The sequence below is a fragment of the Hypoxylon trugodes genome (genome assembly GCF_022578975.1).
Source record: "Hypoxylon trugodes strain CBS 135444 unplaced genomic scaffold F4822scaffold_1, whole genome shotgun sequence".
Classification (NCBI taxonomy): domain Eukaryota; kingdom Fungi; phylum Ascomycota; class Sordariomycetes; order Xylariales; family Hypoxylaceae; genus Hypoxylon; species Hypoxylon trugodes.
In genome coordinates this window covers 3,668,336-3,691,297 of record NW_026250016.1, presented here as the reverse complement: position 1 = coordinate 3,691,297, position 22,962 = coordinate 3,668,336, and the positions used below count along the sequence as shown (strand labels likewise).

General features: G+C 46.4%; 7 protein-coding genes and 1 pseudogene across 8 annotated transcripts; 3 read left to right on the top strand and 5 right to left on the bottom strand.

Moving 5' to 3' along the window:
* Nucleotides 1–395: 395 nt before the first annotated feature.
* On the bottom strand, nt 396–3,372 carry F4822DRAFT_435862 (DUF625-domain-containing protein; the record flags this gene model as incomplete). Its single annotated transcript, XM_051462247.1, has 6 exons — nt 396–1,276; nt 1,329–2,669; nt 2,725–2,774; nt 2,845–2,929; nt 2,997–3,111; nt 3,253–3,372. 6 exons carry the CDS (start codon nt 3,370–3,372, stop codon nt 396–398), a joined length of 2,592 nt encoding a protein of 863 aa, XP_051319894.1.
* Nucleotides 3,373–4,707: 1,335 nt separating this feature from the next.
* On the bottom strand, nt 4,708–6,194 carry F4822DRAFT_387111 (uncharacterized protein; the record flags this gene model as incomplete). The annotated part of the gene is made up of 2 exons (XM_051456783.1): nt 4,708–5,407; nt 5,464–6,194. Coding segments are annotated over 2 exons (1,210 nt in total), but the record flags the coding sequence as incomplete, so codon positions are not given.
* Nucleotides 6,195–7,988: 1,794 nt separating this feature from the next.
* On the top strand, nt 7,989–10,715 carry F4822DRAFT_387108 (uncharacterized protein). Its single transcript, XM_051456782.1, has one exon. The coding sequence runs from the start codon at nt 8,733–8,735 to the stop codon at nt 10,218–10,220; it is 1,488 nt and encodes a 495-aa protein (XP_051319892.1). The 5' UTR covers nt 7,989–8,732; the 3' UTR covers nt 10,221–10,715.
* Nucleotides 10,716–13,203: 2,488 nt separating this feature from the next.
* F4822DRAFT_424584 (glycosyltransferase family 2 protein) lies at nt 13,204–14,479 on the top strand (the record flags this gene model as incomplete). Its single annotated transcript, XM_051460175.1, has 2 exons — nt 13,204–13,293; nt 13,355–14,479. 2 exons carry the CDS (start codon nt 13,204–13,206, stop codon nt 14,477–14,479), a joined length of 1,215 nt encoding a protein of 404 aa, XP_051319891.1.
* A 306-nt stretch (nt 14,480–14,785) lies between these two features.
* F4822DRAFT_t8 lies at nt 14,786–14,856 on the top strand (annotated as a pseudogene). Its single transcript has one exon. The product of its transcript is annotated as a tRNA-OTHER (tRNA).
* Nucleotides 14,857–15,030: 174 nt separating this feature from the next.
* On the bottom strand, nt 15,031–17,650 carry F4822DRAFT_387104 (SE-domain-containing protein). Its single transcript, XM_051456781.1, has 2 exons — nt 17,295–17,650; nt 15,031–17,084 (listed from the first exon to the last, which is right to left on the bottom strand). Exon 2 carries the CDS (start codon nt 16,902–16,904, stop codon nt 15,405–15,407), a length of 1,500 nt encoding a protein of 499 aa, XP_051319890.1. The 5' UTR covers nt 16,905–17,084; nt 17,295–17,650; the 3' UTR covers nt 15,031–15,404.
* A 20-nt stretch (nt 17,651–17,670) lies between these two features.
* On the bottom strand, nt 17,671–21,047 carry F4822DRAFT_387102 (uncharacterized protein). Its single transcript, XM_051456780.1, has one exon. It carries the CDS (start codon nt 20,845–20,847, stop codon nt 17,893–17,895), a length of 2,955 nt encoding a protein of 984 aa, XP_051319889.1. The 5' UTR covers nt 20,848–21,047; the 3' UTR covers nt 17,671–17,892.
* Nucleotides 21,048–21,093: 46 nt separating this feature from the next.
* On the bottom strand, nt 21,094–22,916 carry F4822DRAFT_387099 (mitochondrial carrier). The gene is made up of 3 exons (XM_051456779.1): nt 22,502–22,916; nt 22,144–22,441; nt 21,094–22,085 (listed from the first exon to the last, which is right to left on the bottom strand). Exons 1-3 carry the CDS (start codon nt 22,547–22,549, stop codon nt 21,346–21,348), a joined length of 1,086 nt encoding a protein of 361 aa, XP_051319888.1. The 5' UTR covers nt 22,550–22,916; the 3' UTR covers nt 21,094–21,345.
* Nucleotides 22,917–22,962: the final 46 nt, after the last annotated feature.

Below are 22,962 nucleotides of genomic sequence, written 5' to 3'. Positions count from 1 at the left end.
CATTCAAGACGTCCGGGCTTTTTTCTCCTTTCGTCGGGGCAGTTCATAATAATAATACATTGGCATGACATTCTCCTGGCCCACGGATAATCCGTCCGGGGCCACAAAACACCGTCCACTACCTTTGCAACCCGAACCAACCACGTAGCATCGACAATAGCTTCCGGATAAGGCCGTAACGAATAGGTTTCTCTCTTCGATCATGATTTGAACCCTTGACATCCCGTTTCCTTCCTCGGACAACACGTTTGATGCTGTTCTTGTTTAGATATTCGGGTCGAAGAGATTCCCTCGCTAAACGCCGCCCTCCTTCCTATCATCAATGACGTGGCGGGACTGCATCATGCTAGTAGTAACCATAGTATTAAGAAAAAACGGCCGGATATGAGATCCTTTCATGCTTCATCATCCGATCGACCGTGACTCTGCCCATTACCACTCTTCAAGCCCGGAGAAAGACTAATGGCAATTTTCCTTGGCCCACCCCCAGCATCTCGGGCACTGGAAACGGATTTCTTTTTTCGGAGAACGCTGGAGACGCTTGAGCTATTAGAGCTTGCTGAACTGCTATTTCGGCGTTTATGTTGGATCATTTTGCTCAGGTCGTCTTCCTCGTCTTCCTCCCGTCTTCGCTTCTCGGATAAGCGCTCTGGTGGGGGGCCCACATCTCTAGGAGCTTCATTTGTTCTCCTTTGTCCTTCATCTTGTCTATCTTCGTCAGCCGAGATCGCCCCAGCTTCCATATTTTCATCTCCCTCCTCATCAGAAGCATAATCTACCAGCGGTTTGATATTTGACGCCTCTCCATTCACTGATGATGCTCGATGCCTAGGCTTTGCTTGCAGCTCTTCTTCATCGTCAGACGTGTTCCAATATTCTTCCTCAGCTTGATCCATAGCAAGGTGCTCCATCAACGCTCCGGTCTTTGGGTTTATACGCTTACGCGACTCCTCGTCTACCTCTATGTAGTAATCCATATTGGCGCTGAAGCCGCCGGTTTGATCGTAGCGAACAATCAGGGTCCTGAAGAGATCCAGATAGGCTAAAGTCTGTATTTTGTCTCGGTGGTTTTCGACAATGTGCTTTACTAGATCCTTGATATTTTCCTTCCTAATAAACTCGAAGAACTCTAAGCATGCAGAACTGAGCAGGTTGTCTTTCGGCATAGTTTCGATGAGAACATCAAGAATTGGCCCAATAACCTTCTTCTCTGACACGTGCTTCACGTAGAATTCGTCTTGTAAGCCGATCAATTGGCGCAGGAATCGGATAGCAACTGATAGAGGGTTAGCACGATAGTAAAAACCTACAACACTGGATCAACCAACCAAGTTTTAGAAATTTCTCCGGGCATTTTAGGAGCTGGCTGATACGCAAAACAATATCGTTATTTAGGACGAAGAATTTACTGCGATGTTGGTGTTGTCGGATGAAGAAGCAAAGGATCTCTATCAAGTAAGTGAACATAGAAGCCTGCTGGACAGAGAACTCCATATTAGTTCGGCCCTCTAAGTTAATTAAGGGTTGGAAGAGCTTGGCGGCTGAGCTTTCGTAAAAAAGATTCAGGAAGTTATCTTGCTGCGGATCCGAACTGGGCGGTATCCTTGTGTTTCTAACACCATATTCGCCATTCGCCTTTGCGAATGCCTCCTGTTGTTGCTGTTGCTGCTGCTGTTGTTGCAGCGTTGGGCCTTGATCGAGGAGTACCTTCAAAGCATCGGATATTTGTGACTTAACACCTAAGTCCACTTCGACTAAAAGCAAATCGATAAGCGAGTCTGTCAAAGGCGGTTGTTTTTCATGAAGCTGTCGATATATCATCGCTCGAATCATATGCGGGTCGTGGTCGATCATAGAAACCAATATGTCGGTAGCTCCAACTCGCACGGCCACATCACTGTGTCTTAGGCCGAAATTGATGACTTGAAGAAGACCGTGGGCGAGGAAGTTGTTGTATAGGGTTTGGCGGGCTGGAGGTTGGAGATTCTTTGCGATTGCGCAGCACTGTTGTATGAACAATACCGCCTCTTTCTTACGCTTCGGTTCGGGTTGGGAGTTTTTGAATATGCCAAACAGCTCGGCTAGGAAGTTTCCGTTTGACTGTAAGTGTTGTACGATGTCGACCTGGTTGAAGAAAATTAAAGAGTTCAATACGGAAAATGTGTTGTCGTCTAGGATGCGTGCTAACACGACATCTTTTAAATATTGGAGCCGATAGGTTTGATGGATCTTCTTCAATATTTGAGGATCCTCAATGCGTACGACCTCCTTATATCGACCTTCACCTTCTAACCATTGACGATGGTTCGCCTTATGGCTTGGGAAATCCGGGTCGTACTCCAACGCGCCCACAACACCAATAACACACTCGTCTGATACAGCATGTTCTATGATGCTCGTATCGTTGAGAAGAATGATGATTTTCATGATATTACAGAGACGATGTAAATCGTTAAGGCTTTCGAGGTCCTCCGCGTCACCAACTAGGGGGATTAACTTGCCGATGTAGTTCTCCATCAAGACATATTTTGTTAGGGCATCGCGACCGTTAGCTGTTCCACTGAAGCCGCGCATTTGCGATTCTATGTCAGCAAGATTGCCCATAGAAGCTGGTGGGAGGGTGATAGGATTCGGCATGTCCATAGCAAGGTCGTCGGAGAGACTATCATCTACTTGATACCAGATTAGCAACTTGTTAGCTGGTCGATGTCGATGAACCTATACCTGGCGCGTTTACAGAATGGTACTGCTGCTGAATACCATTGATAAACTTCCTGTAACATATTTAGTTAGATTTTCTTTGAAGATGTGTCTCGGGAGACGGGCGGTGGTGGTATGCCATACCATATCATTGCGCAACCCTCCGCCTCTTGAAAGCTCAGAGCCATGTCCACACCACTAGTCGGCTCGGTCCAAACGATCAAAGTTTCTAGAAGCGATGCCGGTTAACAATTATATGGTTCCCTATGTAGGGTTTACTGTCCTCCCAAACATACCTTGTTGCTTATGGAAGCCATCTTCTTTGCAAATTCTCGTCTCGAGCAATAGACGGTCAGGCTGGTCTTCGGATTCGACAAGGACTCGCGGATCTCGCTGCTGGCCATCTTCAGACTAGTACGAATGACAACCGTGTTAGTGACTATAGATTGATATAAGGAGTAAGAGATGGAAGGAGACGGCAATGCGACGATAAAAAGCAATTATTGGCGCAAAGCGCGTCGTCGCGACTTGGTGGAGAATGGGAGCGCTTACAACGCTGAAGGCGGCAGTACAGAATCCGGTACCACGATCGAACCAGTCATTGTTGCGCAGCTCGTAGACCTTGACTCGTTTCTTGTCCGCTGACGGATGAGGCACAGGCTGTGCCGCCATCGTCAACGGTGTGTCAGAGTCGAGGTCGGTGGCCAGTCGGTTGTACTGCAGCAAGTCGGGCGCAAGATCTAGATGTTGTTGAAGGGATAATTCGGTATCGGTTTGGCTGAGGAGGGTGAGCGCAGCCACTTTTCCTCGATGTTGGCGCGCTAATTGACGGGCGCGCACGCGACGACGAAAAAGCGTTGTGCGGTGGGCGGAAGGCGGAGGGGGGTGGAAGGCGAAGAGGGAATGATTATGACTATCAAATTAAAAAAAGGCACAAGCGCGGGCCGAAGAAGAAGACCAGGCCAGGTAGTACCCTCCCTATACCTAGCCAGCAGCTCTAGCAATAGCAGTAGCAGTAGCAATACTAGTAACACCGGGTGATTGATTACGTTGATTACATGTACGGGATATGCGACATGCAAAGATGGGGCTCTGTGGCTCGTGTGTTGGTGGTGTGTGGGTTAGATGATGCGAAAGCCGGGTATGGGTTGTGGTTGTGATTTGGTTTAGGATGGGAAGTGAGGCGACGTGAGATGGATCAACTTGCAACAGTGTATGTGAATGTCGAGAAAGAGTCGGGCTAGACAAGGCAGCCAGACCAGGTCAGGATTATCCTCTCTCCACCGTGCGGCGTGCGACAGGGTCTAGATTGGATTGTACCTACTAAAATTAGTGGGTCTTTTATACCTAGGGTAGGTACCTCTGGCTGGGGGTTCGGGGGGTTATGGTTGCGAGAACGCTCGGCTTGTCGCTTCCCCTGTGCAATACCTAGAAAGGGCTTAGGTATGTACCTCCAGGCTAACCTTAGAACTGAGTTAGAAGGTGTGGGTTCGCTTTTTGGGGCGTGCCCAGATCGGACTTGTGACGTATTTTGCCAGACTGCCTGACAAATAGGCAAGACTTTAGAGATAACAATACCTAGGTAGTCAATAGTGCAAGCAAAATATTATATGTCTAAAGAGGCAACACATGAACCCAGAAACGACTTATACAATTCGCAATTAGTGAATAAGTCAGAGAATGAGAAATTGTTTAAAGTAATAGTATAATGCATCTCAAATGAATACCCGAGCAAGGTACACTTTTCTTAGACTCAAGCTGAGGAACATTTGAAGATTATTGTATGATTTTTTTTTCCCTCGGAATTTTTTGGATGATGCTAAGTGATGGGACATGGCTCGTGCGTAGTGGGTATTTTCTACATGTATAGATCCCGGCACCTAGTGTACATTATACTTGTCTGAGATACATTACCCCTTAAGGTTATAACCCGCAAGTATTGATATCTTTTAAGAAGTGTGGCTAATCAACTTAATTACCTACCTGCACTCGTTTACTTATTACCCTAATACATATATAGATGTCTAGTGCCGGCATTTGTTGCCTATTATTACATTACTTGATGTTATTTTTATTGCCTACCATGCATTAACGATTTCATAATCCACGTAATATAAAAGGCAACACCAATCTCCCGTCAACATTGGATTTATTTGGTAATCACCTCTCTCTATTATTATACACATCTAACTCGAATTATAGAAGAACAAATATATAAATTAACCCTACTATCGACCTGGAATGAGTGAATTATTTGGCCTAGTTGGTATAGCGGGAAATACCATGGAGTCTGAGAATTTTGCCGGCCAGGCGCGCATATCTCTAGACCAAGTGTGTTTAAGACCAGGTGTATCGTTTAAGCGATTAACACGAATTAGACGTGTCAGATCGGTAATCCTGGTGTTGAAAGTGTTGAAGGTCGATGTTCGCAACGTTTTCCCAAGGTTTGCTTCGCTCATGATAGCTCGCAATGACAGGATGAAAGCCTTGTACGATTGATTTACGCTGTGTAGCATCGCTTCGTTCTGTCTATGAGCACCTCTTACGTTTCGAATTTGATTGCCACCGCGCTGTACTGACAGGGCATTTTGGATGGCTTTCCTGAGCACGTCCTGACGCCAGTCAACAACACGATTGATATAACTAATAACCCATTGGAATAAGTTCCTCAGAGACCCTTTAAGGTCCATCCAGCCAGAAAGGCACACTAACCACTTATATCAGACTCTAGTCACAGCATGGAATATCATAAGGTCCACTTACATAGTCGCCTACCCTCTTTGGTAGTTAGACCATACACATACAGGTATAACTCTCTATATTCGTCCGTAAACCATTTACTTTCTGCTAATTCGCAATCAATCTCAACGCCGCTCTCGTGTACAATGGCGTTCGCCCGAAGTCCAGCTTTACGCATGCCTCCTTCATCCATACCACCGTAATACGTTGGGTCATCACGCAGGTAGTGATGGAGGAATCGAAAGCGAACCTCGGCCCATCTATCAGCCCATTCCAGACTTCGTTGCAGCGTCACCTGGAGATTTGAGTCGCCGTCCAGTAGTTTATCTCGATATCGGAGCTCAACCGCTCCTCTCACCCAGTCATCTGCGTTCTCGACGACCGGGTCCTTCATGGCTTGGTCCTTGATGACTGGAGTCTCGTTCTCGACACTCGCGTTTCTCCTCGCCAGTTCGATAAGCTCGTCTAATTCGAGCAGAAGAGTCCCGGCGGCTTCGTTGCCCCTCAACCTCGTTTCCACCGCCTTCCCATTTTCGTCAAGGTTGAAGTCTGATGATATATCGATGGTTTTATCCAGAGTCGTATTAATGATTGGTCTAATGTCTCGCCCCTCAACCAAACCCTTCAGGAATATAAGTAGGCTATAACGGTCGCCAAGGCTATTCGGGCTTTGGAGCACACGGCCCTGAGGTAGCATATTCGAGCGAGAACCCGGTAGTTCTGCTACAATCGGTTCTGCCGGGCTATCCACCATACTGCGGGTAGGTTTAGCTTCAATAGGCATAAAGGAACTTGGGGATTAACATACATTGTATCTTTGTCGTTCCCCATGTTGTCGGCGCTCTCTTCAGATTTAATGCCATTTAAAAACTTATTAATAAGTGTATAATAGGTGATTCGATAAAATTTGACGAGTTATATTGGGGACTCATCATGAGTAAAATCGAAAATCAGTCGCCCATACATACCCGCCAAGGATATACAAAGGAGTAAAAGCCTAGCGGGCCACAGATTCTGTAATAATTGCATTCGGTCATTCTCTTTGTCGATAGACTATTCAGCATTCCTATTTTAGAACTTTCAGTATTTACCGGAATCAGAAATCTGAACCAAGTTTACATAGATATCAATCTGGGGGAACGAAATTAGGTATGAATTTCTATGTTTATCCTCACCTCGTGCCTAGGCTTGCCAACGTGCTTGGACTGCCTCCTTTATATCCAGACATATTTAATAATGCTAGTAACAGTTGTCTTTCGTCATTCTATAGTTAGATGTCAAGCAGCTTCGTATCTTCTCAGTCGTTGTTTTAAGTTTACGTAAAATCATCCATTTCATTTCATCGACGAATCGAAGACTAGAAAGCGATAAAAACCTCATAGTCTGCAAGTAAGCCTTTGGAAAATAGAAAAAGAAAAGGGGTGTCTGTCTCAATTATATGTGGGATAGTGTAGGTGCTCGGTTTACTCTATTCGATGGTAATAACAGAATTTTGACCGTCTTCAAAGAGGTAATGAAGAAGCCCTAACTCAGGCTTGTCCGATTCATAGACAATGTATATAGGGAACTATTACTATAAAACAGAAAGATGTATTTCTATATTCAATGTTGGCATGTAGAAATCAAGATGTATGTACCTACTTTAGTTAGGTACTAAAAGTGTGGATATATGTACCTGGGTATTTGGGTACTTGGAGACATGTAATTGATTTTTATGGGGCTAGCTATTGTGGATCTATAATGTATGTAGGTACATGTACGAAGTATTTGCCTGGATTATCTTTCGCCGGAAACTTTCCCTTTTACATTATTTGAGAAGACAAGATAATTTCTAGAATAACGACACGACTCAATAAGCTCGAGCTTCACCGCAGGTGGTAATTATTATGCTCGAGGCGGTGGCCTGGGGCTGATATATACCTAAAAGGTACATGTCAATATTTGATTATGAGCGGTAACAAATCTGAGGCTTCAATGCGCCAACTTTAGCACTGTATCGTGCGAATCCATAGGCTCGGATCCCTATCGTCGTCATTTTCGAATTGACTGCATGAGCTGAACCGATAAAATTGATAGTGTGTGATTCAAGGCGTCGATGCAGCTGTGGCTCTTATTGACAGGATAAATGGAGGTCTGTTTGGTCGGATTGGAATACGAGGCTTCACTATCTCTCATGCATATCTATCGGAGGGTTTTCATACCGCCCATTCAATCATTTTTCTCTGTATCGAAACCCGTATCAAACTACAAACTCATCTTGTCCCTATGTTTTCTAAGATTAATGTTATTGACATATTGGTAGGTGTTGGATGTTCACACTGGCCATTCAAAATATGATGGTCCTGTGCAGACTCTCTACCTTAAGTATCATACTGAGATACGGCAAAGGTGTACTATGGCGTATGCAGTAAATACAACCCATATGCAGCAGATCGTGTGGGTTGAAATACCAATGCGACCTCACATGATAAGCAAACAAGTCTCGTCTCATTGGGGTTACAATAAGTATTCATTGAGCGCCCACTTCTTCTCCTTTCCCTTTGACATGTCAGCAATTTAATCAATTTCGAGATGTACTACGCCCAGTCTTACTACTTGCGCAAATCTTAAGTTTCCAATCCCGTTCAAGCACCTCGACGAGCGCCACCACAGTCTAGAGTACCTACATATGTGGGCAGGCATGCCAATGCATGTATACCTAGGTACACTACATATACTTGGGTAGCCCCAACTCTAGGCTCGAGTCTGTTAACCTGCATGCATATGCCATATGTAAAGACGAACCCTCTTCAGAATTTAGCTCTGCCTTCTCTTTTTTAAGTTGCGGAAGTTGTTACTTGTTTTACTTACCCGTTAGCACCTGTGGACAATAGCTCTACAACATACTTGTATATCGATCCTCTGATACTTTTTATTTCCCTTTTTCATTGCGCTGTTTCTCTTATGGCCTAACCACCATCTACAACGATTAAAGCATATTTTCCCCCAGCCTAATCTATTGTCAGGACGAATACAAAGTGTCGTCGTCTACCTTCAAGAGTGTCAGTTGCTGTTATAGAATTATCTTGCCGTTCGATATTCTCTATCGTCCATTATTACTTCAACTCGTCCCTGTATCTTGAATGACGACCGACCTTCTGGCGTCCCGCGATCTAGGGCCCAGCTAGCCGTCTGGAGATTGACGATACCACGATCCGCAGGACTTAATGTCAACCCATTGACCTCTGTTTCATACATTCTGGTCCTTAATTTGAATATTAAGCTTCGTCACCTTCGCGTGGCTTAGATTCGTCATGTCGGTCATTTCAGTAATAAAACGAGGGAGGGAGCAAGCGAAGGAGCACAAAGTGAAGGAGAATAATGCGAAGAAGGCTGAGAAAGCGAAGGAAGAATCTGTCAAGCCACCGTATAAACATATCCCTACGCACGCTGCTGCCGATGCTTTATCCGGAGCCCCTGCATACTGGAGACAAACCGATAGGCCCAAAATCATAGAGCAAAACAGACGCAGGGCTGCCATGCTGGCAAACCGACCTAATATGGTTGGAATGCCGCGGGTTGGAAGTTCACCGTCTTATGCTTCATACGCAGCGGTCCACAACACCCCTATTGCTCCTCTCCCCAAGAATTATAGTCACCCCAACGGCCGCATCCCCGGACAAGGTCAACCGCCCAACTCCCAGGCATTGGACTATTTTAACTACCGTGGAGGTGCAATGAGTATCAAGGGGAAGGAATCCGAATATTTACGTCCTCCACCGCTCACAACTCGGGCTCCAAGGCCGCCATCGGGATTATCACAGGGACAATCTAGCATCATATTGGGTAAAGACAACGACTCAGCACCAAAGAGCACACGCGTATCTCTCAACGAGAGCTCGAGAAATTCTATTGTGTCCGACGATGGTCTGGAAATAAATAATAAGGCTACACATCACCAACCTTCAAGTGTTGGTTATCAGTCGAGCACTTCCCAGAAAAGTTCGTCTTCTAGCGATAAATCCAGTCGTACACTTACCGCCAATTCGCGGACGACTATCGAGCTTCCTACAAAGACCGATCGACACTACCCACCTCATGCCCAAAGCACGTATTTTTCGGCACCTCGTCCTATGCATCGGCGAACGCTTAGTGTGGACTCACCTACTTCATATAGCCCGGCTGTTATAGAGCGGATGGGTTTGGTAACCCCTTCATCAAATACTTCTGCCAATTTTTCCTCTACTTCCTCTATCGCATCAATTGGAGTTGCTATCGCGCCACCTCAAGCACCCTACCCTGTTGCTCCACGGTTTATCTCGCCGCCTACGGAAGATTACAGTGCTGCGGAACATGTGTCTACCGGGACAGAAGCTGTCGGCGCATCCCCTGTAAAGGCGCCAAGAAGATTTTCGATAGGGCATAACAAGCCCTCCCTAGACGCGGAAGCGGAAAAGCCAGCTGGCCAGGTTATAGCAACTCCCGCTCCGCCGGAACAAAGGAAAAGACGAAGGTTGTCTAAATCCAAACCACCGGCCGATAACGGCAGTGAGATCAAGATGTCGATAGAGGCAACACACCCCACTAGACAGAGTGTGACTGCTACCGCCATCACAACAGATGATTCTGTTCAACTAGATCATGCTATACAAGAGAAAATCAATCAAACTACAGTATCGACGTCCGAAACAACGCAAGACACGTCGGAAACGATAGCCCAAAAACCAGAAACCAAATCTAGCAAAAAAAGGCGATGGTTCTCTCGACTTGGTCGCAAGATACCCCTTATTACCACTCGCTAAAGCTATATCTAAACGGATGCTTCGCAATATACCTAGTTTACGTTCAGTGGAGGATATCCTACACAGATCCAGCAAAATGGGGCGCCGGTCTTGGGGCAGCCTTGATATATATTGATAGTTGGTAAGCCCATAGCGACAGACTTGTTTAAAATGAAATAATGGATGACCAAGATGACTTTTCGTCTCTTGTGTCCCTTAAAGCGCCCAATTTTTATTAATTCTAGTGCCTTACGGGTAGATCGTAATCGCTTTCGATGAGGGCAAAAAAAAGGATTTAACGTGGTTGGTAAAATCATCGGCGCCGAGCAAGGGGATCCTCGCTACATTGTAAGGGGAAGGTCGGGACGTTCCGAACCTATCCCACGTAACACGCCCACGCTAAGGTCCATGGTGTGTGGTCGAAACTTACTATGATAGGCTGGTTTTGACTTGACTGTGCACTACTGAAAATCTAGAACTCGGACATTCTAATCTTAGCTCACATCATTCTTGAAATGCCTCTTCAAACTTTTCGAATATTAGTCGTTAAAAGTACCTAGGTATATACCTAATAATTCCGAAATTCCACCGTCTACGTGTCGAAAGCCGACGACGGTATCGGGAATCGCGAGTAACAAGGACAAGCGAACTCCGAGATCCTGACCGGTCGACGCCACTTCGTAATTCTTGCGTACGAGGCGCCACAACTACTGCTAATATTCCACGCCATGGACACAAACACGGATATCTTGCTCCGGAGTATGTTGTTGTTGGTACCCCTCGGCTTGAGACAAAGCGCCGTAAACTCCAGCGCCACCTTTCTTTCTCCAATATTGAGCACCCCCACGGTAGTAAGCTACCTAGGTAGCCCGGCACGATGCAATTGCTCACTTTAGACCGTGGTAACAAGGCCTGTGCATAAAGTTGTCATTACCAAGTCCAAGGTACGAATAAGTTACTTCCTGGGTAGGTATCATCGCGGCTGGAGGTCACGCCTGCAAATTTGAACGCCTTATCTGTATGCATGCACCAAATCGATAGTCCCCTGGATATTTCCGGACTTTTGCTATCCCTCCCTCCTCCGTGGAGCTCTTCTATTCGTTCGTTTTTGAGACATTCGCGTGTGACCCCTGGGAAGATCCCACACTTCAAGGCCGAAACACGGCGCCTAGTGATTGGCGACTTTCTTGGTATTGTTATGGTGGTGTCGTGGGGGCTGGGTTATGGGGATTGGGTAGGAGAGGATTATGCTGTAAGAAGTCAGCCGCATTGTTTGATTTTGAGAATTTGATATGTGATATCTCGTGTGGAGTTTGTTCCAGTAGGGCAATCGATTGGTCTTTGTGTGTCGGATGGTAGGTAGCGCTCGGGATGTTTCTCGTTTCTAGATTGCCTCGCTTATATCACTACCTACCTAATCCTTCATTTTTTCTATGATATCACAAGCGTTACGGATAACGCGAGCTCCATCGTGGCGGGCTGGAACTTCTGCATTTGTCTTTTCAACGTACGATGGGTAAGCAACAGATAAAGTCGCGAACTAGATCGTTTTCTGGAGTTGACAACTTAACAGATGCGTCTTGAACTCCGAAAGATAGGAACTTCCTCGCACGTAGCGAGGTGGTATTCGGGTTTGGGCTGGCCTGCTTACGAAACGACATGGTTACCGGTTTCTCTTCGTCACCTCCTTTCCTCCAACAGCTCCGTATTGTTCAAGGCACGTGGCAGCAAAAGAAGTGCCCCAAACCAAATAGTCTAGTTACGCAGCAGCAACCCCCAACTTCTGGTCTTGGTTCGCCGCAGCTTGAACCGTACTTCAAACGGCTCGGAAGTCCACATATGGTTCATTATGCATCAAGTACAGGTACCGGATTTCTTATTGCGGTTGGTGGGTGATCGGGGGCCTATTATAAATATTAAGCCTCATTCTTTATAAATCGTTGCCACCACTCTTATTAATTGGTTTGCGCCACCATGATTCAAACTAAGCGATCGAGGTCCTATTGATTCCTCAGTAAGAATCTCGCATTGCAGGATTTACACTGCTGATGACACAGCATATTATTGAAATGATTCATGCTGTACACATCTTCAGGTGTAACAAGCGGTACCTCAATTGTTAGAGAATAAATGAGAAGAAGATAAGAGTTGGCCATTTAACTTTAGAGCACAATGGTGCTTGCAGAAGTGCATAGGAATTTGCAAGTGGTTGTTGAGAGTGCGAATGATTCTGGGGGTATAGAATGAGATGACTTTGTATAAGATACTTCACCAGTTCTACCACTGTGACTTATACGCATATACGTCTAGGTAGTTCACTGTCTTCCTACATGTGGATTTTGCGTAGGTCCTCAACCCTCACTAAAGTCCATTTTGGACTTCTTTTATACAAATGGACTTGGATCTTCATTGATCTTGTTACTTACTTTCGCACTATTAATTATTTTTGGAGCTACAGAGTAATAAGAGATTGTACTTGTATGAACATGGTTAATGAATAAACAAATGAGACAAGAGTTCCAAGGTTAAGGCTGAGAGCTGAAGTTAGGAGCTCTGCATGTTTGCGGGGATACTTAGCGTCGATCTTTAGGGGTCCTTCCATCGCTAAACTTCATCAGGGATGGGGTTCCTGGCACCTAAATTAAGTGCTGAAAGATGCAAGAAGTCTGATTGGTTAGCCCTAGAACCCTAGAGACGTGGCTTCTTTCCCAAGCTTATCCCGCCGTGACATGTGCCATGCCACTTTAAACTTCGAAGCTTAAAGTGCAGCCGCCGTTGCTGTGCAATTTCTATTGTACGGACGGTAAAAAGTCAATTTCGGATTTCAAATCAATCACCGGCGCATCTGAACTTTCACATCTTTTTTAATTGGCTGTCTACCAATCCCTCTTCAACAATAACCAACAAGAGGTGTAATTACTACCGTACCCCAACAAATCCCCAATGTGAACAACTACTTCGCCGACTCAATTCATTGTCGCGCCTCGTGATGGCAACTGCAATCATGGATCAGCTCCTATCAATTCTAAAGGAGACGCCTCCTCACACCCTACTGGCAGCCTTCATAGGACTAATCATATTCGCTTTCTATGCTGTACGAACTCAATTCCTAGCTCTACCCTCTACCTACCTAAGCTAAGCTAATTAAATCACAGCTCTACGCCGTCCTCCACCTCATAGCACCCAAACCCCGCGCCGTCCTCCCCTCCGAAAAGACCTATACATCTACAACCCCAACCGGCACCGAGCGCCGCCAACTCCCATGCTGGCACGACCGATGGCTAGCCGACCGTCACGCAAGCGAAATCCGCACCCTTAACGACGACCCCACACAACCCTCCATCGCCGACACCGGGTCCATCGAGCCTGCCGAAGTGCGCATGAGCGTCGTATTCCCGGCCTACAACGAAGAAGACCGGATCCTTCCCACCTTAAAAGAAGCAGTCGAATACCTCGATGCGACGTACGGCCGTTCCCCACGCTCGAACCCGAAGACACGTACCGCGGGAGGTTCTACTCGTCGGCACGTTAAGAACGCGCCTAGGGAGGATGTGGCTGGGTATGAGATCCTGATTGTGAATGATGGGAGTAAGGATAAGACGGTACAAGTTGCGCTGGATTTCGCGCGAGAGCAGGGTTTGCATGATATTCTCCGCGTTGTTACGCTCGAGCATAATCGTGGGAAGGGTGGTGGTGTGACGCATGGTTTGCGCCATGTACGTGGGGAGTACGCACTTTTTGCAGACGCGGACGGCGCCTCGCGATTCAGCGACTTGGGCAAGTTGGTTGAGGGATGCGAGGAAGTCGTTGATGGCGGAGGACGTGGTGTGGCGATTGGTAGTCGGGGACATCTTGTGGGCAGTGAGGCCGTAGTCAAGCGCTCGGCTCTGCGCAATTTCCTTATGCGCTCTTTTCACCTCGTCCTCATGATCTTGACGCCCCCCGCTACTTCACGTATTCGCGACACCCAATGCGGATTCAAACTCTTCTCACGCTCTGCTCTACCGCACATCGTCCCATATATGCATGCCGAGGGTTGGATCTTCGATATCGAGATGCTTATGCTGGCCGAGTCGGCCCCCGCTGTGCCGGTCCTTGGTCATGATGGCGCAATTATTGGCAGTAGCCCTGGTATCAAGGTCGCCGAGGTGCCTATTGATTGGCACGAGGTCGGTGGGAGCAAGTTGAATGTTATTCAAGACAGTATTAAGATGGCCGTTGGTCTAGCGGTCTTACGTGCTAGCTGGATGATGGGTGTATACCGCAGACGATTGACATGAGGGAAAAGGGGGCCGGATAGGTTTAATGGCAGCTACGCGGCAAGCCATAGTTCATTGCAATGCGTTGTATTTCCGGCGTTTGAATTTGAGGTTATAGATATCCATCTGGACGAATACAGAAAAAGTTCCACCATAAAATCTTTGGTTTTCTGCGTAATCTATGCTCTTCATGGCCCAAGTACTATTAATTCAAGATACCCATAATCCTACTAATCTGATTACGAGAAAATAGGCAAGAACCAGTGTAAATTTATATTGCGTAACATGAGCAATGTCCAATAAGAAGGAGGACAACACCGAAGAGAGACCCAGGTCGCGTAGTGGTTAACGCCTGGCCGACTCATCGAGAGTAGTGGGTTCGAATCCCGCCCTGGTAACCGCAAAAAACCGCTTCGGAATTCGAGGGTAACAGGTGAAGTCTGTTCAACGCTGGTGAAGGAAGTTACCAAGAGTTCGTCGCTGTTTCTCACTAGATTTTTTTTTTTACTGCCTATGTAGGAAACAATAGAACTGATTATCATGGTCTACGTAAGCTTGACTTGAATCTGAGTTGTGTATAAGAGGAAGTAGACAAGGGATAAATCTACATCAAAGCACTCATCAAGTTTAGCTGCTAATTTTCTAGCTGATGAACTTAAGTAAACATGTATGGATCTTATAATCTCTTAATCATTATAATTAAATAGGTATTAGGTGTATACGTTTGACCCGTATATCTCATTCTCGTTCTCCGTTCTATGTATGCCACGCCACGTCGGGTAGGGTAAACCAACCGACTTCAAATACAAGTAACGCGATTCTCCTTTTCTTTAGTTGGATATATCTTCTCTTCATAACGGGAGTTACTACAGTTAAGTAGAACCCCTTGCGAATTTTATTTGGTATTCACACCAAAATGTAAACCTTTACAGAACGCCATCTTCGTTTATACAAGTAACTCCCGATACATAACCGGCAAGAAGACACGGCTTGCGGTCCAAAGGACCCAAAATGCATTCCATAGCAAAACCGGCAACTTCCAGAGACCCGTCTGTTTGCAGTCAAGCCAAATCGCCAGAAACGCCACGGAGAAGAAGTGATAGGCAAGCACCAACGGGTCTGGTATTAAACCTCCAAGCATACCCATTGGGTCGCGTGTGACACCATTCCGAAAATACGCGAAGCACCCGCGTTGTAGCTTAGCTAGTTCCCGGTCTTGCGCCGCGAACAATGCGTATAGCGCCATGGCAAGCACGTTGATGATGGCTGTTAAGCGTTTGCGCTGCCAGTGGAAAGCGGATAAAGCTCGATTTATCGCGGCCGCGTCGGAGAGGTCGGGGATATTTTGGGGTGACAATAAGTCTCGGAGGAGAACAACGTCGTTTAGAGCTACTGTCATACCGCCACCAGTTAGGGGGTGTCGCATATTCATAGCGTCACCGAGGATGGCGAGACCGGGTGTAGATTGTTTAGTTGGTGGAAGCCAGGAATTAGGCATACTCTGCGGAATGCGGGGGTCGCGCTCGAGAGCGGCACGGAAGGAGGGCTGGACAGAGGCCGGGAGGGCGGGGAGTACGACGTTCATCATGTACCCGCGCACACCACCCTTAGCAGGGGCAGCTTCTGGTAGTTTTTCGGGTACGTCAACGAGACATCGAGTTTCGCGGGTGCCGATCTGGTAGAGTAGGACTGGGCTCGCGGCGCCTATAACGACGTGGCCGTAGCCCGGACTAGGTAGTTGGCAATCAACGAGTTCGAGGGCGTAGAATTTGGAGCGGACAACGGGGGCCTGGTTGATGTACTGCTTGCGGAAGCGGGAGGCGTAGCCGTCGGCAATGACCGTTAGCTGGCCAAAGAAGCAGTCGGGGCGCTTCTCTCCCGTAGCGGCGTCGACGGTTCGCGTTTCAACACCTAGGATCTCTGGATTGTGCGAGCCCTTGATGGTGCTGACGGCTTCGGTTTCGAATACGCTGATATTGGGGTGTTTGAGACAGGACCGCCGTAACTGCATAATGAAACGACCGTGGTGGAAACTTCGTCCTTGGGGTCTTGGTGGTTCTGTTGGTACTCCCTTTTTCGCGGATCCATTCGTCTTTTCGTCTCCCATGCCTAGAAGTCCATGTATCCGGGGGTACGGCATGCAGACATCTTCGCCGTAATAGAATACATCGAATCCATGACATGGTATAGCGTCGATATCTTCAAGACAATGTCCCAATCCTAATTTCCTTAAAGAGTTGACACCGCCAGGTTGCATCAACTCGCCGACAATACGGTTAGGTTCCTTCATCCGTCTTTCTAGGAGAATTACACTCCTTCCCTGTTCAGCGAGAGCATATGCAATTGCGCACCCGAAGACACCAGCACCGACCACGACGACATCGGCCTCATGGTATTGAGATCGCCGCTCTGCGAGCTCTTCTACGAGAACTGTAGTTTCGATCATAGGTAACGGTAGTATGGTATCCGGGATGCGGGATTCGCTGTGTTGGTTCGGGAACAATCGACGAGGGAAGGAGAAATAGCCCACACGTAAGAACGAGGAACGGAATTCGACGTGGTCTCAAGGGAATATCGCGGTAATGACTTCGACAGGCGGATCTTACAAGATGAACGAAGGAGTGAACTAAATAGATAGGCACTAGTAATCAGCAACTGGCGAATTGGGAGTATTTATTTATCACCAGCGGTTTCCGTAGTACTAGAAGTAGAACGTCTTCACTAGGTACGGGTAAGGGAATCAGGGGTCAAAGTGGACTAATGCGAAAAGGGTCCAAAAGTCGTGAGGAAGCAAAATAAAAATGGGAAGGGCTAAGAAAACAAAAACTAAACTGACTTTCTTCTCAGGTCATGATGGTTCGAGGTATCGTCCCATCCGCGCTGATATTCATTTCCAAACTTTTTAAACTTCCCAACTTTCTAAACTTTCTTACCCACCCCTTATCGGATTTTGTCAGGGTTCGCCAACTTAATTGCTTAAAACCTTCCTAGACATTGGCGGGAAATCTTATTTTTCTCTTTTTTCCTTTGTTCCTTGTAAGAGCACATGCTTGCCAAGACCCAACCTATCAAGGGTAAGGTACCTAGATATTAGGTAACCTTAGTCCCACTTTGAACGTCCTACCCAATTGACCAATCAAAATGAACTTGTGTTACAACTGCAAGAATATGCGAGCTAGAGCTGCATTATCCAATATTACATGTAATTAACTAATCACATGAACATTGAATGGTGGAAGCACTTTAGCCACACGTACATATGTACGGTGTACTTGTGTACCTACTTAAGTACGTAAACATACATATGTACATGTATGTCTAAAACATCAAGACTAATTTTTGTTACCGAAACATATTCCTACGAGGAACTTCTATCACGAGTCTATCTAGCTTTATGTGAAACCTCCCGCTAAATATATAGTTAGGCTGTAGTGTTACCCAAGAACAGCCACAAGCGGCAAGACATCTCTCCCAACCTGCTGTTTCGTTTGTTCCTCTGTGGTAGCATCGTTCTCCAATGGCACCGCAGTCTCGTTAATCTTCATATCTGCAAGCGCATTGCGCATGATCGTAAGGGTCTCGGCGGCCATCTTCTTCCCTTCCTTTCTCTGCTCTGCCCGTTTTCTCACCATCCTAGCAGTAGCTTCCTCCAGGATACCCCGTATAGTGTCAGCCGCTTTGTCATTTTCGTATTTTTGAACTATTCTCCTCGCCGATTTTAAATATGAAAGTACCGACGTATCGGTAGAATACCCGCTTGCGAAGAGATCGCGAATAAGGTCCCTCATTGCTCCTACGTCTCGTATCCGCGCGTAGGCCCGTAGCAACGCTCTCGTACTCAGTCTCGAGAAACATTGATTTTTGGTACCCTTTTTGTCCATTGCGAGCTGGCACAATGCGACCGCCTTCCCGGAATAATCCATTTCAGCACACACCATAGCCATATGGGTCATCGCTTCCGGTTGGATGATGATGCGTGATGATTCGAAACGGCTAATCAAGTTCCGCATGCGAAGCAAAACATTTTCTTTTACATCAACATTGATATTGCTGAGTTCATATTTGATGTACGTCGTTACCGCTTGGTTTACGTCATCACCCCGTTCATGGGCACTCCGTATGAGGTTCATAGCATGTTTGGAACTGTGACTGGGGTGCCTTAAGGATGCTAGCACCGCCAGACTAAGGCAACGGGGACAAAAAGGCATCCCGAGCCGCACAGCCCGATTATAGATTTGAAAAGCCGGCCAGGGCATGCCCTCGTTTAGCTCCTTATTCATAGCTTCAAAAACATCCCGCTTGCTTGTTATCCTTCCCGTAAATGACAGTTTTTTAACCGTAGAGACCCTTGAATGTGGTGATCGACTCGGTATCCTGATTGAGCCGGTAGTTGATGCTGCCTGGTTCATGATCCTTTGAGTCACATCGTCGGTAAGGCCTGGGCTCATTTTCGATATTTTCGAATGGAGTCCCCGTAATTCGGTATAAGAAAGCCCCCATTTAGAGCAATTGTGAAGAAGAACATTGCAAATACCCGCATCTAAAGCGAACCCAGTATCTGCACAGTACGTTAACCATGACATAAAACCTGACATGTCGTGGCAATCGCCATATTTTTTTGCTACTACCGTCACAATATAGCGATGCATCCGGACGCCGAGAACGCTTATATACTTGGATACGAAATCCCGAACCTCAACAGCCGAATGGCTTTCTGCAAATTCTCGCAGGACCATGATAAATGCATTGTCATACTGGTTTTCCTGACCATCCCTTGAGGTTTGCATCTCAATAAAAGCGGCAAGTACGCCGTCCCAGTCTCCAGCCTTCGCAAACGACAGGGCTATAAACCCTTTCGAAGCAACATCTTTGGCCATTTCGGGATACTTCTGGATGCACTCTTCGTAATATGTTCGCGCTATATCGTTCTCCCCAGCTTTGATGGAAATCTCCATCATAGCACGGTATATGCTCTGTGGGTGACCAATTTTTAGAAGCGTTTCCCGAGACACGATTTTTTCGTGTACAGCCTTCAGCTTTGGGAAGTCCTGATCACGACGCCAACAGGCTTGCAACAAGCGAAAAATCCACGCACTTCGCAAATGATCCCGCGGCAAGTGCATCTCCTGGAGTGCATCCAGGACTGATTCAGCTTTGTGGCCTTTAAGATGCTCCACCGCGTGTATGACGCAGTCAACGGTTTTTTGAATGTTCTGATTTCCAGGCTCCATCTTTGAGAAATTTAGAATGAAGTATTTAACGACATGCTTGTGGTCGCTATGTTCGTAAAGTTGTTGAATCGCCCACCCTGTGAAGTGCGCCGGATCTGCTTGATGAGAAGCGACTATTCTCCAGTAAATACTATGAGCAGCATTGTGTTTTCTTTTTTTGAGGTTCTGGGTGAATAAATGTCTCCCGATGAAATCCCAGTCTTGGTTATACAATCGAGGTTTTTCCTTGAAAGTTGGTAGATATAAATGTGTAGCTGCAGCGACGGCATGTGGAGAGCGATAACCATTTGCATCCGTCTGGCGCATAAAATAATTCACAATCGACATGGGGTTATGAGCCCAGTATTGGCTTTCGTCAAGCGGACCGGCACTGATAGTGGTAGCAAGGACCTTGTTAGCATCCTCCCATCTCTTTCTTTTCTGACATATTCTCGAAAGTTGCGCGGAAACGGCTATCCAATCGTCGTCAAATGATTTGAAAGAGTAGAGCGAATTACACCCGTAGAGAAACCTCTCGAGAGCTTGATCCAAGTTCATTCCACCTTCATTGGCTAGAATACTAGTAATGCTACTGATGAATGCTTCGGGATTCTTGGGGTACGATTCAGATATTGTTGCGTCGCCCTCCTGCCATACTTTATGTGCATCGATCTTCGTGTCGTCGGGTTTTATTTGTGGTGGGGATACTAATCGCGCACTAGAGTTCGGGAGCGTCGTATTACGCTGTACGATTGGGAGCGGCGGCGGTGATAACTGTGTATGGGTTGAAGTTGGTACTGAAGATTCGGACGCATCTTCGAATTTTAGAGGTGCTGTATGCCTCGCACCCAAACTTTCCTCGCTTTTTTTTCGTCTAAGATGTTTTTCGAGTGCGGGATAATCATCATAAAATGGAGCCCTTCTATCCCGCGGTTGTATGTGTAGTTCATCCCATTCAGTGAAAATGGCATCATCGACTTGGAATGCGGCGGCATTGGCCGTACCGTGATATTGCTTCGCCGATTTTAACTTTTCTTTATTCGAAACAGCAGTCCTTAAAGTATTGATTCTTCGTCTTCGGTCTTCTAGTATTACGCCAATGGCACACGAAGTACCTAAGGCAAGCCCTCGGAGGGCATGTATGGCAGCCTTTGACGGGACGGGTAAGAGAGGTGGCATAATTGTGAGCTAATTGTCGCCATGTCGGAGGAAAATTAGAATAGCAATTGGTTACCCCATAGTTCATGTATGTCGAATACTATGGTAAATGGGTGTTGCCCGCGTAGGTTCGCAATTGAAGTTGTAAGTTGTAGGTAAGAAAGATGCGAGACTTGATTTGAGTCGTACCACTTCAATTGTTAGCTTATCGACAGCGTGAGTCCTTACCTAAGCATACTTTTAGTTGAATATGTATTTATATAATTATTTGTATATACAATGTAGTACATCCACCCAAAAATCTATTCAGAACTACCTAAAAACTTCGTATCTCGTCTTCATAATAAATTAACAAGTTGGAGATTTCTATTCATCATAAGTCTATTCTTTTCCTCTTTGTCCATATATCCTTTCAACGCCATGCGGGATGTGTGCTGAGTTGTTTGTACAATGCCTGCCTTCTAATGCCTCTTGACCCTCCTTAAATCCAAAACCAAAGGCCTTCCCTTTCCTCAAGTTTTAACTTGAGATGTCGGATCTCTCCATCGGAATCCATACCTCTAGTTTTCGTAAAATGGTTTGATATAAAAACAACATGCAACCACTTTGTACACTTGTCCACACGAACCGTGGCCCTACTCCTCTAAACCACCCTCCGATTCCTTCTGTTTTATATATCAGTTTGAGACCTTTTAATATTGAATCCTCGTCTAATGGGATAGCGCCTGGCCTTGGCGTATGTGTCGAAGGTGATGATGTTGATATGGGTCGCTTTTGTAGTTTTGGTGAGGATGGCGATTGGACAGGTTTCGATGTCGTTTCCTTAGCTACTACCCGGTCTTTCGGCTTGTTTATGGCAGGAATTGGATCGATCTGTGTTTGTAATCTAGTCTTAACAACATCAAGAGGACAAGTGATGACACCAGCTAGCCCCCCGCCAGCTGCTCCAGTTAGAAGTTCCAATCGGGTTCCGATTTCTCTGCTTTTCTTGTATTCGCGGGCCCAGCTCTGGAATTGCTCGTAAAACATAAATTGCAACGCGGAAAATGGAAGATCTCGGTATAGTGTTGCTTTATAGCCAGAGAATAGTTCTGGAAACCCTTCTGTTCTGATGATGGTCCTTACGGCATCCCATGTTCCTCTATAGTTATATCCTGATTTGAAATGAGGGTTGTTGAACCGCCCTTGAAGTTGGAGACGGGTCTTTAATACCTCAGAAGGTACATAGACTATGGACGCGGCCAAATCGCCAAGAAAACCTGGTCATGTTTTAGCAACGGTTATCCGACCTGTGTCGATAATACGCTCGATACATACCAGCCGTCAAATATGATATATGCGATTGAATGCCATAGTCTAGCATATGCCGTTTGCTCCATTCATACGTTCCGAAAAAGAGTACCGTTCCGGGAAAAGAGCCCATCATCGCTGGAAGCCAACCTCCATATAGACCACGCGCAACTCCTTCTTGACGCCATATTGTATAGTAAGATGAACCTAACGAGGTATATTTGGGTGGGAAATGCGGGTCGCCTTGCTGTCGTGTCTTGACGGTATCGAGCGAGTGCATCAACATGTCACCAGTAGTTCCACCAAGTCCTCCGGCGATCATGGACTAGGGACACAAAGAATTAGTCTCGAAAGCTATCAACCCTGGCGCAGCGATAACACTCACGTGGATATAGGGTGGGCGGCCTTCCACCTCCCCATTGTCGAAGGTCATCTTATGACCATATGGCTGCGTAGTAGAAGTGATACCTGACAACAAAGATTTGTGCCCCGAAGGTCCATCGTTTCCTAGAGCCGAAGAATTTCGTGGTTGAGCCAGTCTTAGTGACTGTCGAAGGCGTTCGAGGTCTGTTCGCCGATAAACATCACCTAGTTTAGCGGAAAACTTGGGATTTGGTGTCGGACGGGGAGTATGCGCACTCTAGGACGACTGGGTATCGCAAATTGGATCCGAAAAGAGAAAGTTAAAAAACTTCAAGAATACTGGAGTTGGTGGGATTTTTTTCGATATAATATTAGCACTAGTTAAATCGGTCGTATCGGTTTTCGCGGGCGGTTTATCGAAAACTTGCGCCGACCCGCCGACCCGACCCAACTAAACGATCTTATCTGCTTATCTGAGCTTAA